An 18,203-nucleotide genomic window follows, 5' to 3' on the forward strand; every position below is an offset into this window, starting at 1 on the left:
CAGGGGGAGTGGCAGAGGGAGAGGGAGAAGCAGGCTCCTCACTGAGCAGGGAGCCTGATGCAAGGCTCGATCTCAGGACCCTGGGATCATGCCCTGAGCCGAAGGCAGATGCCTAACTGAGCCACCCAGGTGCCCTGTATTTTTATTCTTTTAAAGGATTTATTTACTTATTTGAGAGAGACAGAGAGCAGAGCAGGGAGCCCAATGTGGGACTAGATCCCAGGACCCTGGGATCACGACCTGAGCCGAAGGCAGTCGCTTAACCAACTGAGCCACCCAGGCACCCCCTCCAGCACTTTAAATCCTTTATTCCACCTTCTTCTGGCCTCCATAGTTTCTGACAAGAAATCTGTGATCATTCAAATTGTTGTACCCCTGTAAGCTGAAAACGTCACATTTGCCTCATTCTCCTTGTATGTTTCTTGAATTTTATCTTGGACATTGTGAATGTTAATATTGTGGATATTCTAGAGTCTGTCTTATTAAAGTATTGTTTGTTTTATTAGTTAACTGGTTTGGAATTAACTGCACATTCTTGTTTGGGGAGGAAGGTCAAATCTTAATTTGGTTCTTTTATCTGGGTTTATTTACAAAAAACGGGATCTTCTCTTTTCTGGTTTTTCCTCTGGGAGTATTCCTCAGTTTGGATTTGTCTGATGTTTTTCTATGATTATATTCAGGTTGAACATTTTTGACAAGAATATAACAGGGAATATTGTAGTCTTATAAATGCATCATGTCTTGGTCATTTTGGGCTGCTCTAACAAAGTACCACAGACCGGGTGGCTTATAAAAAACAAATTCATTTCTCACAGTTCTGGAGGCTGGAAGTCTGAGGTCAGGGTGCTAGCATTGTTGTGTTCTGGAGAGAGCCTTCTTCTGGGTTGTAGATTGCTGACTTTTTGCTGTGTCTCATGTGATAAAAGGAGAGAGCTCTGGTTTCTTCAGCCCTTTATGATGGCACTAATCCCATTCATGAAGGCTCAACTCTCATGAGCTAATCACCACCCAAGGGCCTCACCTTCTAATACTATCACATTGAGGGTTAGGATTTCAACCTATGAATTATGGGGGGACACAAACATTCAATCCATAACATCACATCAAGGGGCAAATGATCATCAGTTTGTACTATTGGCATTGTTAAATTTGATCTTCTCTTTAAGGTGGTGTTTACCAGATTTTCTTCTATAAAGGTACCCTTTCCCCTTTTTGTGGTAAGTATGTCATCTATGGGGTAGTGCCTTGAGACTGTATGAATATTCTATTCTCAAGCAGGCATTCACCCATGGTTTTAATATCAACTGGTGATTCTTGCTTAAATTAATTATTATTATAGCAGTAAACGATTTTTTTTTCTGCCATTCTTCTACATTGATTAGCTGACATTCTTCTGTAAAGAGGAACTTTTCCTTATCCCTTATTAGTATTTTTTTAATGTGGAATGAACTCATGGATTCATTTTTTTTAAAGATTTTTTATTTTGAAGTCATCTCTGCATTCAGTGTGGGGCTCGAATTCACAACTGCAAGATCAAGATTTGCATGTTTCTCCAACTGAGCCAGCCAGGTGCTCTGGATTCATTTTTTAAATTTAATGTGTTGTAGTTCATTCTTTCTAGTAGTCATTTTGATGTTCAAATTGTTCCACATTTGACCAGTGGAAGTCCCTTCAGGTTGTCTTCTATAAACTTTGGGCATGTGCCCATCAAATTTTTGAGCACTTCCTTTTTATGACAAGAGGTTATAGGGTTATAACTTATCCTGTCCACATCTGGAATTTGCCATTTACCCAAGGGCTCTACTCCTAATCATTAGGCTGTTTTGCCTTCTAACAATTTTTTTGAGCATCACGTCTTTATTGTAGAAGATTTTAGGGGAATTTTATTCAGAAAAAATTTATCCATGACCCAGCCCAATCCAAACCACTGTTGTAGTTTGATATGTATCCTTTCTTTACTTTTTTTTTTTACATAGTTTTTACCAGCAGATTTTATGTTGAGCCTTTTTTAAATTTTCATTGTTTAACAGTATAATGAATCCCTATGAACCTGTTTTCCAGCTTCAGTAGTTAATCAACATATGACAAATCTTTTTTCACTTATAACATGCTTTCCATCCACCCCCCACTAGATTTTGGGGAAGCAGTTTTCAGGCATATCATATCATCTATAAATACTTTAATACGGGTAAAGGGAATACCTATAAAGCTCCTAAAGCAAGAGTGTTTGACATGTTTCTTACAGCAGCAGGGAAGCCATAATGAGAACAGTGGGATGAGCAACAGAGGAAAAGAGAGGAGAGATCAGATCAGTGATCAGATTATCTGGGTTTTTGCACTTTATTCTAAATATGAAATGCCGTAGAACGGTTGAGAGCAAGGGAGTGATGTAATCCAACTCTGGCTACTGTGTGAAGTATAGTCTGTAGAGGACCAGGAGCAAAAGTAGAAGTGAACAGGAGGCACTTTGCAGTATTCCAGGCAGGGTCTAATGTTTACTTGGATCATAATGATAGCTGTGAGGTAAAGAAGTTGCCAAATTGGGGATGTATGTTGGAGATTGAACCTACAGGATCTTCTGGAGTATGACAAAGAGAAAACTCAGGTGACACCATGGTTTTGCCCTAAGCAACTGGTTTAATGACTCCATTTTTTGAGATTAGGAAATTCAAGGGATCCAAAATAGCCAAAACAGTCCTGAAAAAGAACAAAGTTGAGGGTTCACACTTCCTAATTATATAACTTACCAATCAAGACAGTATGCTGCTGGCATAAGGATAGATATATATAGATCAATGGAATAGAATTGAGAGTCCAGAATTAAAACCATACATTTATAGCTAACCAGGTTTCGACAAAGGCTATCAGGATAATTCAGTAGGGGGAAAATAGTCTATTCAGCAAATGGTGCTAAGACAACTGAATGTCCACATGCAAAAGAAAAAGTTGACTCCTACTTCAGACTACATACAAAAAATAGATCAAAGACCTAAATGTAAGTACTAAAAACTCTAAAACTCTCTTAGGGGTAAAACTTCAGGACCTTAGATTTGGCAATGGATTCTTGGATATGACACCAAAAGTATAAGCAAAAATAGATAAATTAGACACCATCAAAATTTAAAGCTGCTGTGCATCAAAGGACGCTATCAAGAAAGTAAAAAAAATATACAGAATGGGAGAAAATATTTGCAGATCATGTGTCTGTTAAAGGTCTGGATTCCAGAATATATAAAGAACTCTTACTAGTCAACAACAAAAAAGACAACCCAATTAAAACAAAAGACTCAAGTAGACATTTCTCCAAAGAAGATATACAAATGGCCAACAAGCACATGAAAAAATGATCAGCATCATTAGTCAATAGAGAAATGCAAGTCAAAACCATGAGATACTTCACACCCACTAGGATCTCTATTTAAAACAAAAATAACAAATGTTGGCAAGAATGTGGAGAAATTGGAACCCTCCCCCCCGCCCCCAGTACATTTTCTGTGGGAATATAAAATGGTGCAGCCATGGTCTGGAAAAAAAAGGAATAAATTACTGATATATGCTACAACATGGATGAACCTTGAAAACATATGTTAAGTGAAGGAAGCCAGTCACAAAAGACCAAACATAGTACAATTCCATTTATATGACATGCCCAGAGTGGGCAAACCCATAGAGACGGAAGTAGATCAGTGGTTTGCCTAGAGCTGGAGGTTAGCAGGGAAATGGAGAGTGACTGCTAATGGGAACAGGTTTCTTTTTCAGTTATTGAAAATACTATAAAAATGATAGTGGTGATAGTTGCACAACTATGAATATACTAAAAACCATTGAATTACACTTTAAGTTAGTGAATTATGTAATATGTGAATCATATCTCAATAAAGTTGTATCAAAACAAAAATGGTGACTCCAGAGTCAGGATGGATACTGGAGGTTTAAGGATAGCAGAGGAGAAATAAAATAGTCTCTGGGAGAGTAGAATAAACTGACTATGGAAACATGATGATTGTTGGGCAGTACTGAGGGGCCACTTGAGGTTTGTGGTCTTAAATATACTGTGAGCCCAGTCAGCATTGTTGTGTTGTTTGTAAGGACACGTAATAAATAGGTAGAAGGTTGGATCTAACCAAAATTGGGTTTTGCCAGGGAGTACAATAGAAATTAGAAATGAGTTGAGAATATTCAAGGGAATTGTTAATATGATAACGGTGACATCTAAGTCAGGTAAGAAGTGAGGCCATGACAGAGTAATGGACAATGAAAAGGTGATAGTCTAGATTTAGACATCCCAGTGGGGCTGAAGGATTGTTGGGAGTTAGGATATTAGAGGGAGTGAGTTGGAAAAGATGGGGGTGGTGATCAGAGAGTGGGACAATATGAGAAAATGAGATCAGATCAGTGATCAGATCATCTGGGTTTTTGCACTTTATTCTAAATATGATGAAATGCCATAGAATGGTTGAGAGCAAGGGAGTGATGTAATCCAACTCTGGCTGTGTGAAATATAGTCTGTAGAGAGCAAGGAGCAAAAGTAGAAGTGAACAGGAGGCACTTGCAGTATTCCAGGCAGGGTCTAATGTTTACTTGGATCATAATGATAGCTTGATCATTATGATCAAATGAGATCTTGGAAGTGGCACAATTATTATTGAAAGGCTCAACCAGAACCAAGGTTGAGGAACCAGGATTCTTCATTGGAACCTGAGAACACAGAAAATGAATTGGCAGTTCCTTACTTCTCCCAAGGATGGTACATAACTGGTACCATTCGAGATGCAAAGGACAGAGGTTAATTCATTACATACATACAGTGGCTGTCTTGGGCATTAGGCCTACTTCTCTCTCAGAACCCCACTTGAGAAAGGCTGAGATGGTATGATCCACGGGAGTTAATAGCCAAAAGGTCAAGGAACTGAGAGTCCAGTGTATTGGACAGACCATACCCTAGGTTGAACCTACGAAAACTGCAACTTCATATGCTTCAGTCTAATAAGTAGATATTAAAGTCACCAAGAATGATGGCAGGAGTGGTGAAGAGATAAGATAGTAAGTGATATGTTAAAATTTTCTTTTTTTTTTTTAAAGATTTTATTTATTTATTTGAGACAGAAGAGAAAGAGAGAGAGCACATGAGGGGGGGAGGGTCAGAGGGAGAAGCAGACTCCCCGCTGAGCGGGGAGCCCAATGCGGGACTCCATCCAGGGACTCCAGGATCATGACCTGAGCCGAAGGCAGTCGCTTAACCAACTGAGCCACCCAGGCGCCCAATATGTTAAAATTTTCAATGAATGGCCAGGAAGTGGAGTGGCTGGTAAGGGGCAGGTGACCAGGAGGACAGTAGATGACTTCAAGGGTGGGGTAGCAGGGCTAACACAATGGCTTGTGTTTCAAACTAGGTTTTTCTAGTAGTCTGGAAACAAATGAGAGGCTATTTACCCCACCTCTGGGTCAGTAGTACTATGGCCTAAGGAAGAAGAAATAGCCAATACTTGAGAAAGTACAAAGAGAAACAGTATCTTCAGAGGACAGCCATCTCAGAGGAAGAGAGCAAGAGGATGAAGGAAACTCACACAAGAGGCTGAAAACATCGGGGGTTTTTTTGATCACTGACAGGAGTTCCAAGGGAGAAAGTAATTTTGAGAGAAGGAGGGGAAGATCAAGTCAGCTTATAAAAGTCCCCCAGATAACAGTCAGGTGGGGATGAGAATCTAGGTGATGAGATGCCATGGGAGGCTTGGATTTCTCATGGTGTCCAAAGTAAACAGACTTAAGGAATGATAGGATTAGTCCTGGTTATCTCTTAAAGGAGCAGTGCTAGCCAAAGGAGGTGTCCACATGACAGAAGTGTTCTATGTCTTTGGGGTCAAATATGATAGCCAGTAGTCACATGTGGCTATTGAGCACTTGCAATGTGACACACACAAAAATGAAAAAAATATCCGTGAACTATGAGACTATTGTAAGTGGCCTAATACACAGGTAACCACAGTCCCTGTAGAGGGCAAAGGACAGAAAACAATTTTCGGGAACTAATGACTGAGAAATTTCCAAACTTGATGAAAACTATAAATCTGTTGATCCAAGAAGTTCTAGGAAGCACAATCACAGGAAACATCATCATAAATTTTAAAAGCACATCATAATCAAATTGCTTAAAACCAGAGAGAGAAAAAAAACCCTGAAAACAATCCAGAGAAAAAAAGACACGTTACATACAAATGGGAAATACAAGAATTAATCAGATTTCTTGTCAGGAACAATACATGCAAGAAGATAGGCAAAATCTTTCAAAATTCTGAAAGAAAAAGTTAACCTAAATTTCTATATATATACCCAGCAAAATCTTTCAAAAATGAGGACTACTAAATGTAATAAAGTATCTCAGATTAGATCTGAGAATATTAAAAAAAAAAAAAAGCAGGGGGTAGTAGCAGAAAAACTGGTGAAATTTGAATGAAGTCTGGAGTTTAGTTAATAGTTGTATACCAAAGGGGTGCCTGGGTGGCTCAGTCAGTTGGGAGACCAACTCTTGGTCTCGGCTTGGGTCTTGATCTCGGCTTGGGTCTTGATCTCAGGGTCATAGGTTCGAGCCTGTGTTGGGCTCCGAGCTGGGTGTGGAGCCTACTTAAAAAAAGTTTTGTACCAGTGTTAATGTTTTAGTTCCAACAAACGTACCATGGTTACATGAGATGTTAAGATTAGGAGAAAGTGAGTGAACGTTATAAAGAAACCTCTACACTATCCAACACTTTTACAAATCTAAACTATTCCAAACTAAGAATTTATTAAAAATTTAAAAGATGAGGGGCGCCTGGGTGGCTCAGCTGTGAAGCATCTGCCTTCGGCTCAGGTCATGATCCCAGCGTCCTGGGATCGAGCACCGCATCAGGCTCCCTGCTCGGCAGGAAGCCTGCTTCTCCCTCTCCCGCTCCCCCTGCTTGTGTTCCCTCTCTCGCTGTGTCTCTCTCTGTCAAAAAAAAAAAAAAACTTAAAAAAAAATTTAAAAGATGAAATAGAGACTTTTCAGATATACTAACACTGAAAGAATTCATCACCAGGGACCTACTCACAAGAAAAGTTAAAAGTCCTTGAGGCAACAGGAACACTGCAATGGACTGGATTGTGTCATCACGCCTCATGGGACTGAGAAACTGAATTTTAAATTTTATTTAATTCTACTTAAGATTTAAATCTAAATAGCCACATGTTTCAGAAAATGGTAAATAATTCTAATGATGGCCTTTTTGTTGGGACTAGTCTTTTAGGAGAGGCTGGTAACACTGAGACAGGCATCATGCAGGTAGAACAAGCCTTCCCTTCCTCTTACCTCCCGCTGAGGAAATGCTAGGCTGGAGGATGGTTAGTCTTAGCAGGACCATACACAATTCTGTGGCCTCCCTTTTTTTTTTTTTTCTTACAACTTTTTAATTTATTCATTAGAGAGCGTGCAAGAGCACGAGCATGGGGGAGGGTCAGAAGGAGAGGGAGAAGCAGACTCCCTGCTGAGCAGGGAGCTGGTCATGGGGCTTGATCCCAGGACCCCAGGATCCCAGGATCATGACCTGAGCAGAAGGCAGACGCTTAACCAACTGAGCCACCCAGGCGCCCCTGGGGCCTCCCATTTTTTCTGCTGAGATGGTTTTGAGTTTGAGAGAGACAGACTGAATAGACTGTCATTCTGCCAAATCTCTCTTCTTTGTATATATAATATCCACTCTCCTCAAGGAGCCATCATCTTCACTGTTTACAGTTCTAGGCCACATGTTTTCATTTGAGTTATTTATTTGAGAGAGAGAGAGCATGAGCAAGGGGGAGGGGCAGAGGGAGAGGGACAAGCAGAGTCTATGCTGAGCAGGGAGCCTGACTTGGGGCTCGATCCCAGGACCCTGGGATCATGAACTGAGCCCAAGGCAGATGCTTAAAGGCTGAGGCACCCAGGCACCCCCACATGTCTTTATTTTTGACTGCTTGTCTTCTTTGGATTCTGGAAACAGTGTAGAAACAAATGTTTACATAGTACTGATAATTGTTCTGTAAGGCTTTGGTTATTTATTTGACCATTCTGTTTGTACAAATTAGTATGAGAACTAAAGATTAAGACCTAACCTAATTTATAGAGATAAACTGGGCACTGGTTCTAAGGGTAGTCTTAAATCTTTGGATAAAGCTAAGAAATAAATCTGGAATAATGGAATTATATAATAATAACAGATGTTTGCTGAGGACTTTCTGTGTGCTGGACACTGTTAGTTTATTTGGATTATCTGATATGATCTTTACCAAAACCTATGAGGGTAGATGCTGTTTTCTCATTTTGTAGCTAAGTCAACTGATACTCAGGTTAAGTAACTTGCCCAAGGCAACACAGCTAGTAGAATCCCAACTTGGACAACTCTAAAGTCAATGCACTTTATTCTGCTAGGTGTTGCTCCTTCTTTTATGTATTAACAGTGCCAAGCCAAGTCCCAAGCACAGCTCCTTAGGATGTTTTCCATCCAGTGTTATATAAAGTCCGGAGTTAATGGTTGTAGGTTTATAGTGACTCTCTCATCTCTCAGTGATATCCCTCCTTTCTGTTCTATCCCTCCTACCTGGTAGTTGCTTTTCTGGTAGTTGTCCTCACACTCCATTGTTCCCTTTTGAAATCTTTGGCTGTTGTCATCAGTAGTTAGGTTTTTGGACTTAAGTTTCGTACTGAAATTTTTTCCTGCAGCTATTTGAAATGGCTCTCTCAGCCCTCAGAAACTAAAGTAGGAGACTCCTTTAGAACAACATATACCTCATGCTCCTCCATAAGGTAATATGTTTTAAAGGGAAAATATAGCTGCAGGGTCCAGTCCAGTTCACTCTGATCATAACATTTAATAATAGAATTAGCATATAGTTTTCAGCCAACTGCCAAATCTCTCCCTTTTCCACTTGCCCACTCATTTACCACTTATAACTTTTTCTTTTCCCATCCTTTACCCTCTTATTTCCCAGGAAAGGCAGTGTGCTCTTGTAAAACAACATATGCTTCTTTATTTTATTTTATATTTATTTTATTTTTTAAGATTTTATTTTTAAGTAATCTTTACACCCAACGTGGGGCTTGAACCCAACAACTCTGAGATTAAGCGTTGCACACTCCACCAACTAAGCTAGCCAGATGCCCCACATATGCGTCTGTAAAGTTAGACTTGTACTGTATTCCTGGTGCCATGTTTCTTTGTTGTTGTTTTAGCTTTGTGATCTTGATCAGGTTTTTTAATATTTCATCATCTATAAAATACAGATAATCATATATGCCTTGCAGAATTGTTGTAAAAGATTAGAAATTATGTTTATAAAGTCCCTGGCACAGAGAATGTCCTCATAAAACAAGAACTTTTTAAAATCCATTGCTGTGATTTAATTTGGCAAATATTTATTAGCATCTAATCAATGCTGGACTCTGCTGAGGATGCTGAAGAAACAAAACCCAGAATCTCTGAATTCAGAAAGTTGCATAGTGTAGAAGAAGACATATAAACAAATAATAACAGAAATGTGCTAAGTGCAATAGGGATATAAGTGCTAGAAGCAATTAATTCTTTTGCCAGCCTTGCCTGTGGAGTGCTTTCCAATTATTTCTTTTGGAAAAATACTTGGTAGTCAAGATGGAGGACAAATAGAAAGAGAGAGGGGGGAAATAAACGACCCTTTAAAAGTTTCTTTAATCTGTGAGGTGCCATCCTTTTGAGAATTGATTTCAGCAAGGCACTTGATAAAATCTCTCATGAAGTCCTTATACATAAGATGGAGAAATGTGGACTGGCTGATAGAATAGGAGGTGGATTTGAAGGTGGTTATACAACTATGTCCAGATGTTTTTCTCTTATAGTACTTTCTTTTTACTTATAAAATCTCTGGGTTGGAAGGAACCTTAGAAATAGTGTACTTTTAACTTGTACCCAAGACCTTTCTATAATCTGGTCTTTTTTTCTTCCCTTTTAATTTTTAATTCAACAGGACAGAAAAGTATGTAGTGCAAAAATATGCCTCCCTCCTATTGCATTCCCCAAGTGTCCCTGTCATCCTCCCCAGAGACAAACACTATTAATAGTTGCTTATGAGGGGAAGGAGGGAGGGAGGGGAGAAAAAAAAGTTGTTTGTGTATATGATCTTGTTTTATTATGCATATCTTTTTACACCTTGTGTTATAGTTATTTAGTGTATGTGCTATCCCCCCTAGTAAATTGTAAGCTCCTTAAGAGCAAGGACCCTGGGGCACCTGGATGGCTTAGTTGGTTAAGTGTCTACCTTCGGCTTAGGTCATGATCCCGGGTCCTGGGATCGATCCCCATGTTGGGCTCCCTGCTCAGAGCCTGTTTCTCCCTCTACCTCTGTAGCTCCCCCTGCTTGTTTTCTCTCTTTCTCTATCAAATAAGTGGATAAAATCTTAAAAAAAAAAAAAAAAAAGCAAGGACCCTACCACATAATTTCCTATATATCCCCCAAATTATTTGCACATTGAAGATTCTCAATAAATATTTGCTTGATTAGGTATTTAAAGGAGATTTGGAACAGGAAGAAAAAGACAGGCTTATCTAGTAAAATGCCACAGGTTTTTGTCCTTGGCCATGTCATTTATTATAACCATTTTCCTCATTGACTTGGGTGAAGATGTAGAAAGCATGCTTGTCATATATGCAGATAACACAAAGCTGGAAAAGAGAGCTGATAACATCAGATGACAGAATCAAGACTGCAGATGATATCAACAGACTAGAATGTTCAGCTGAAAAGAACAGGGATAAATATAAAGTCCTGTGTTTAAGGGGGGGAAATAACAACTTAGTTAACCAAGTATAGAATTAGGAGACTTGTCTTTATAATATTTTATTTGAAGATAATTTGGAAGGGTAGGGGATGGATCTTAATTACCTTTAAGCTCAATTTAAGATTGTCAATAAAGCAAATACAGCCTTGGCTGGATTAGTAGAATATGAATCTCAGTGGGTTAGTTTGTGGTTCTTGTGTTCTCTCAACTGGTCAGACTGCTTGTTGAGTATTTGGTCCATTTTTGGGTTCCACACACATACAGAGAGAGACTGACAAATCGGGGTGTATGTAAAGGAGGTCAACTAGGAATGTAAAACTTGGGTATAGGAAATCAGACTGATCTATATCTCTCCTGGGTTCTACCACTTTACCATTTGTGCTAGCTGCAAAGTCAGTGCCTCTGAGTTTGTTCCATACCTTTATTTTTTTTAAAAGATTTTATTTATTTGGGGGGCGGAGCATGAGAGAGGGGAGGGGAGAGGGAGAAGCAGACTCCCTGCTGAGCAGGGAACCTGATGCGGGACTCGATCCCAGGACCCTGAGATCTGGACCTGAGCTGAAGGCAGCCGCTTAACCAACTGAGCCACCCAGGTGCCCCATATTCCATACCTTTAAAGTAGGGCAGAATAATAATACCAATCTAGAGGATTGTTACAAGGATTAGAGTTAACCTAGGCAATCAAAAAGTATCTGCAATCATTAGAGATTGGATTAATGACTAGATATAGTCCCTGCTTTGAAGGAGGTTACATTTCAGGAGACAACTGAGTAAATCTAAGATTGTAATGTAGCTTAAGTGTTCAGAGAGCTGACTTATGGAAAAGGGGTAAACTTACTCATATAGCCCTCAGTAAATACAGATTGAGCTGGATTGTTGTGTAGCAATAGAATGAGTTTCCCTAGGAGGAAATGAATTCCCCTCAGTGAATGGATATAATCAAGTTGAGACCATGATTACTTGTTGGGGATGCTTATAGAAGGCATTTTTTATGAGTAGAAGGTTGGCTAGAAGGGTAGGCAGACTATGAACAGCTGGGGGCCAAATCCAGCCAGACATCTGTTTTTGTAGTTTTAATGGAACATACCACACCCCTTATTTATGTGTTGTCTATGGCTGCCTTCTATTACAGTGTAGAGTTGGGTAGTGTGACAGAGACCATACGGCCTGCCAAGCCTTAAGTATTTGCTATGTGGCCCTTTAGAGAAAAAGTTTTCTGACTCCTGGACTAGATCAGTGCTTTACAACCTAAATTATTTTGTGAACTGATAACCTTCCTAAATTCTCTGGCATGGGGATTTCAAGTCAAGGGCGAAGAAGGCAAGATTTGAAGTGAGATGGTTATAGTTTTTCTGGTTATTGCAGGGAATGAAGACTAGAAAACAGTTGATTAACCTCCAAGATCTTTTAAGAGACATTTTATAAATAGATGCCTTTTGGTGTGAGACAGAGTATTGGTATGCCACCTGGGCTAAAGCTGTCTATACCCACTAGCACTGGGAGGTAGTCCTAATATAGTGGGAAAAACTGGTTATGTTAACCACTGTGAACTTGTTTCCTCTCTTGTAATTGGAGCACTTTGTAAAGATTGGAGCTAATGTGGGTACTCAGATAGATGTAGCTATGTATGTCACAGAACACCTCATTGCAGTGTATAGTCACACCAGACAGAATTTTGGTTGGGAAAGTATAAAGGGATTGAGTGCTGCTAGTTGGGGTACTACACAAAACCTTTCCTTATGTGGACTAGATCTTTATTTTTTTAATTAAAAAATATATTTTTTTTCAAGATTTTATTTATTTGAGAGAGAGAATGAGAGAGAGCATATGAGAGGGGGGAGGGTCAGAGGGAGAAGCGGACTCCCTGCTGTGCAGGGAGCCCGATGCGGGACTCGATCCTGGGACTCCAGGATCATGACCTGAGCCGAAGGCAGTCGCTTAACCAACTGAGCCACCCAGGCGCCCCTTAAAAAAATATTTTTAAAAGATTTTATTTTAGAGAGAGTGTGTGCTCCTGAGCATGAGCAGGGGGAGGGGCAGAGGGAGAGGGACAAGCAGACCCTTTGGGCTCCATCTCACAACCCTGAGATCACGGCCTGAGCTGAAACCAAGAGTCGGACGCTTAACTGACTGTGCCAGCCGGGCGCCCCTTGACTAGATCTTTAGATCTCATGGCAACAGGGGGTAAAAAGATCTCATTAGCAAATACAGGAATATCTTGTGGCTGGCAATTTCAGGCAATACATTACAGGTGTTAAAAGGCAGAGGTTTCCCACATAGCTTCTTCCAGTGGAATAGGATTTTATTTTATTTATTTTTTTAAAGATTTTATTTATTTATTTGAGAAAGAGAGCACGCACAAGCAGGGGGAGGGGCAGAGGGAGAAGCAGACTCTGCTGAGCAGGGAGCCCGATGCAGGGCTCGATCCCGGGACCCTGGGATCATGACCTGAGCCGAAGGCAGACGCTTAAAGACTGAGCCACTCAGGTGCCCTTGGAATAGGATTTTAAACTTTGCTTCTTCCCATACATTTTGTCTTTTATATTTGGAGTCTCCTGCCAACTAATGGTTTTCTTTCTACCCCTCCCTCCTTCCTTCCCTCCCTCTCTCTCTCTCTCTTCCTTTCTCTCCCTCCCTCCTTCCCTTTCCCTGCCTCCTTCCTTCTCCCCACTCCCCCCACCCATCCTCCCTCCCTCTCTCTCCCTTCCTCCCCTCCCTTCCATCCTTCCGTCCGTCCTTCCTGTCTCTTTCTCCCTCCCTTCCCCTCCCTGCCTCCCTTCTCCTCCCTTCCCCTCCTCCTTTTTTTGTGGAAAGTGTTGACTCGGAGACAAAAAGAGGCCAAGAGCAAGAGTGACAGTGGGACAGCTGTCCAGACTTCCCTAGACATTGACAAGTAAGTAGGTATGCTGTGTTCTCAGAGCTCTTTTAACATACCATTGTTTGGACTGAATAAAGAGACCCATTCCTCTCCTACCCTGGTTTTTCAATCACTTCATTGCTTTGATGTCTGAATTTATTTTTCTTATTCCCAATTTATGTCAGTGCAGGTGGCCTCTGTATCTTTTTTAATTACCCTAAAAAAGTCCTGCCACCCATTCCATTTCTACATTGCTCTTAGTTTTCTGTTTTCTTTGATTTTGTGTATTGGTGTTGGGTACTTTTGGGAAGCAGTGAACTGTTTTGCGGTATAATAGTACAGAAGTTGAGTTGCAAAAGGTTGGGCAATATAGGTGACTTCCTTGGGTTGTGGGTTGCAGCTTGACTAAGAAAGTACATTCTAAGGGGTGGTTAGGTATAAGTGATGCCTTCTGAAAGTAAAGACATTACCAACACAACATTAAATCAGTCATTAGGCAGAAATGTTTATCTTTGAAATACAGATTTTAGACCCTAAATTTCATGGCTGCTTTCCCTAATCCAGTTGAGCAGAGCGAGCTGATCACTTGTTCCTTTTGGAATCCTGTCATGTGGACATTCATCTAGGACTGTATTCATTCCACCATATTGCAGTAATTTTTTTTTCTTTTTTGATATTTCTGTCTTCCTAGGTAGACTGTGAATTATTTGAAGACAGATACGTGCCTTCATTCATGTTTATATCCTCAGCATCTAGTAAAGTGCATCTGAGAGAGCAGTAACAGTAATAGCTGTTTGTTGAACACCTAATGTTATATACCAGCCACTGTGCTAAGTGTTTGATTTACTTTGTAACTCTCACAATAGCTAAGATAGTTATTCTTTCTTTCTTTCTTTCTTTCTCTTTTTCTTTCTTTCTTTCTTTCTTTCTTTCTTTCTTTCTTTCTTTCTTTCTTTCTTTCTTTCTTTTTCTTTCTTTCTTTCTTTCTTTCTTTCTTTCTTTCTTTCTTTCTTTTTCTTTCTTTCTTTCTTTCTTTCTTTCTTTTTCCTTTCTTTCCTTTCTTTCTTTCTTTCTCTTTCTTTCTTTCTTTCTTTCTTTCTTTCTTTCTTTCTTTCTTTCTTTCTCTTTATTTCCTTCCTTCCTTCCTTCCTTCTCTCTTTCTTTCTTTCTTTTTAAATAGATAAGGAAATAATTGAAGGGAAATTATAAATAACTGGTTAAGATCATGTGGCCAGAACTGGCAAAGCCTACCTGACTCAAAAACTTAAGCTCCTTCCACAGTGCTGCTCTCTCTCATGTAGTAGGGGATTAATATATGATTTTTGCATTAATTCATAAAATTTTAAAGGTACACTGGTCTAGCTTTTCTCATAAGGCAATTTTTTGCTCCTGTTTTTAAAGACCTCCAGAGAAAGTTTTCCTTAGAGCTAATTCAGATCTCTCTTACTGTATAGTAACTGAATAGTAATGGCCAAAAGAGAAGTCTAAAATAACAAGCTTTGGAAAGTTGTCTTTAGCTTCTTAAAACTAAGATGATCTTAAGAATCAAGCAGACCTGGCTTCTGATATTTATTAGCTATAGGACCTTGGGGAGAATAGTACCTTCTTAATAGGGCAAAAGGATTAATTGAGAAATTGTGTTTAAAGGGCTTTGTACCAGTTCTTACTACAGAGAAAATACTTAATGAATGTTCATTTTCTTCCTTTGTCCCCTGTGATTCCATTTTCACTGATGCCCAATAAACCTTACTTCAAGGACACAATTTCTCCTCTTTCTACAGATTCTACTGTTATAAAAAGATAAAAATAACTATGTATTTGAAGTTATGCAAAAGTCTCTGGCAGAACCACATGGTTTTTGGTAACTTCCTAGTTGATCTTGCAGGTTGTAGAATTGGGGAAGTCAGCATACAGACTTGATTTACTAATCAGACAAGTTCATCCACCCTGGTAAAAATGTCATCTTGATTTAATGCTCTTGGTGTTCCCTTTTCTGTCTAAATTTTAACTTCCCTTTGAAAAAACTATTACACTTAATTTCAGAAGAGTTTGACAGAATATTTTATGTCTGAAGAGCAATCAGCATTGTTTGAGATAGTTAGAAGAACTGATTTCATTACCATCCCACTGCTGCAACAGCAGGATACGGAGAAACAGCCAGGGAAAACTGCTAATCACTCAGTCCTTTTGATTGGCGTCGGGTTAGTTTTATTGGTGATCCCGCTGAGCGAATCTGCATTGGTTGACATGTCTCCTCCACAGAATAACGTAAAAACACAATTGAGACAGAATAACATAAAAACACAATTTGAGATATATCCAGGAGCCCAGAGGCAAAAGCAAATCTTAAAACTGCTTTTTTCCCCTTTCTTCTGATTGGCTAGAAATGAGAAATGTTATCTCTGTAAATCCCTGGTCCCATTCAGAGAGTACCAGAGTCATGTAGAGTCCTGTCTCCAGCTTGCAAGGGGTGACCAAGGAGCTGGGCCTGAAGAGTGTGGGAAGGTATGCTCAGCTATGGAGGAGAAGCAGCAGCAGCGGCTGAGGAACCCAAAGGTGTGTAAGGAATGTTTTAGGAAATTCTCCAAAGTTCTGTTCTATGCCTTTTTTTCCTTGCTCCTTCCTTTTCTGCTTATCTAGAAACAAGATTTTGTTTTAAAATTATGTTTTCTTTTAATTAAAAAGTAATACATGCTCACTGTAGGAAATATAGGAAATTCCAAAAAAAAGTATAAAGAATCGGGAAATTATCTCCCACAATTTAGCTACTTAGAGATAACAATTTTTAGTATTTTGGCCTATTTTCTTTTTCTTCTATGCATTTTTAATGTAGACCGTGTGTGTGTGTGTGTGTGTGTGTGTGTGTGTGTGTGTGTGTGTGTGTGTGTAAACTTAACATAGCATAAACACCTTCCTGGGTTTATTTTCAAACTATTTTTAAAAATTATTTTTAATGTTTGTATCACACAGAAGTCACTTAACCATTCTCATATTATTGGACATTGGGGTTCTTTCCAATTCTTTTGTATTATAAGATTGTATTTGAACCATTAATCTGCATACCACTGACTGTTTCTTAGATTTCCTAAAGTGGAACTCACAGGGGAATGCATATAAACATTTTAAAATCTGTTGAAATGTACCACCAAATTCCTTTCCAGAAAGGATATCCAATCATGCCCCCCACTGCCAGGAACATATTTGAGATCAACTCTGTTTAGCACCTTGTGTGCCTGGTCTTAGGAAGCTGTGAGGTCTGGCCCCTGGTCACTGGGAAGATGAATGTGCTTTCTGGGCTTTGCAATTAGAGATCAGGAAGAGCAAATCTTGGCTTAGAGATCAAAGATAAAGCAGCAGCTCCATATTCTAGGCTTACTCACTTAGTAGTAACTGCACACTAAGATGGATAAGCCATTATCTGTCAAGACAAAAGAAAGGGACCCCTGTATTAATGGGGTGATTTTGAGGTAGTGATTTGGAGTTGGGGCTCATACCTAAGTGCCTGTATCATAGAGCCAGTTTATTCTTCTGACATCACTATCTCTAGAAGCTACCTTGAAACTCTTATTTTCTATTTTAAATGTCTCTAAATCTATCATAGGTCAAAGGCTACTGTTCTTTAATATCTTGGTGGAATAATTTGCCTTGACTCTGGTTATCCATTCTTGGATAATATTCTTGGCATGAAAATGTGTTCTGTTCGTCATCACAGTTTGTATTTTTATTTGTATACCCTCATATATTAGAAAGCAAAAGACTTTTCTAGAGCTATGTCCTACATTCCTTCTGTCCTGGAGACAAGTGTGATCTGGGCTAAGGAAGTTGTATTTTAGATTCTCTGCCATGAGATAACTCTTTCATCTGTTTTTCTCTGTCATAGGAAAAAAACCGCAGTGAAGGCTGGCTCCTCAGTCTCTTGGAACAGTCTGAGCACAAGACTGCAGGTGAAGACCCCAGGACCAGTTTTCTGAGCTTATGTCTCAGGCCTTCCAGTAAAAATAGCCACTGCCAATTCACTATTTGTTGGAGTTATGTGGGTGTACATTTGACCCATTAGCCAGACTTTGAGACTCAGTCTAGGTTATATCTCCCTGAAGATGGTAAGGACATACCCTGTATTGTTCATCATGTATTTCATTTCAGGCTTTATAAAGCCTGAATTTTCAGGACTTGCTGTTAAGAAAAAAAAAATATCCAGAATGACACAAGCCCCAAATACCTTCCACAGAAACAGGCTTGGAAAACCAGACATGCAGACATTTCTTCCTCCTCCTAATGTTTTGTGCATCATTTGTTACTTTTATTTTAGTGTCCCAGCCTGCATTCCTGAGGGATTGTAGGAAGTAACTCTGTCTCTTTGTGCCTAGTATTTAGGGGACAGTAGAGTAGATTGGTTAAGAGCATTCCATAAGGTTAGTAATACCAACTTCATAGCTTTTAAGGATTATATCTAGTAAAGTTCCAAACATATTCCCTGGCATAAGCAGGCTCTTGATAAATGTTAGCTGCTGTTATTACTGTTGTTATTAGTTGCTGTTGTTAAAATTC

The 18,203-nt window shown here is 39.4% G+C and overlaps 1 protein-coding gene across 2 annotated transcripts in view; it reads left to right on the forward strand.

Annotated features, from left to right (window-relative positions):
- The window catches only part of UIMC1 (ubiquitin interaction motif containing 1), a 111,901-nt gene that overhangs the window by 92,125 nt on the left and 1,573 nt on the right, over positions 1-18,203 (forward strand). The window contains exons 11-13 of one of the 2 annotated variants that reach the window (XM_088023464.1): positions 13,613-13,691; positions 16,082-16,211; positions 17,536-17,599. In XM_088023464.1, the coding sequence (XP_087879590.1) occupies positions 13,613-13,691; positions 16,082-16,211; positions 17,536-17,599 (273 nt within the window). Of the gene's footprint in view, positions 1-13,612; positions 13,692-16,039; positions 16,212-17,535; positions 17,600-18,203 lie in introns of both variants that reach the window. The other variant, XM_028102734.2, reaches the window with a different exon arrangement.

Source organism: Eumetopias jubatus, unplaced genomic scaffold, assembly GCF_037043125.1.
Source record: "Eumetopias jubatus isolate StellerSeaLion01/CBP00866 unplaced genomic scaffold, mEumJub1_p1.0 scaffold_5, whole genome shotgun sequence".
Lineage (NCBI taxonomy): Eukaryota > Metazoa > Chordata > Mammalia > Carnivora > Otariidae > Eumetopias > Eumetopias jubatus.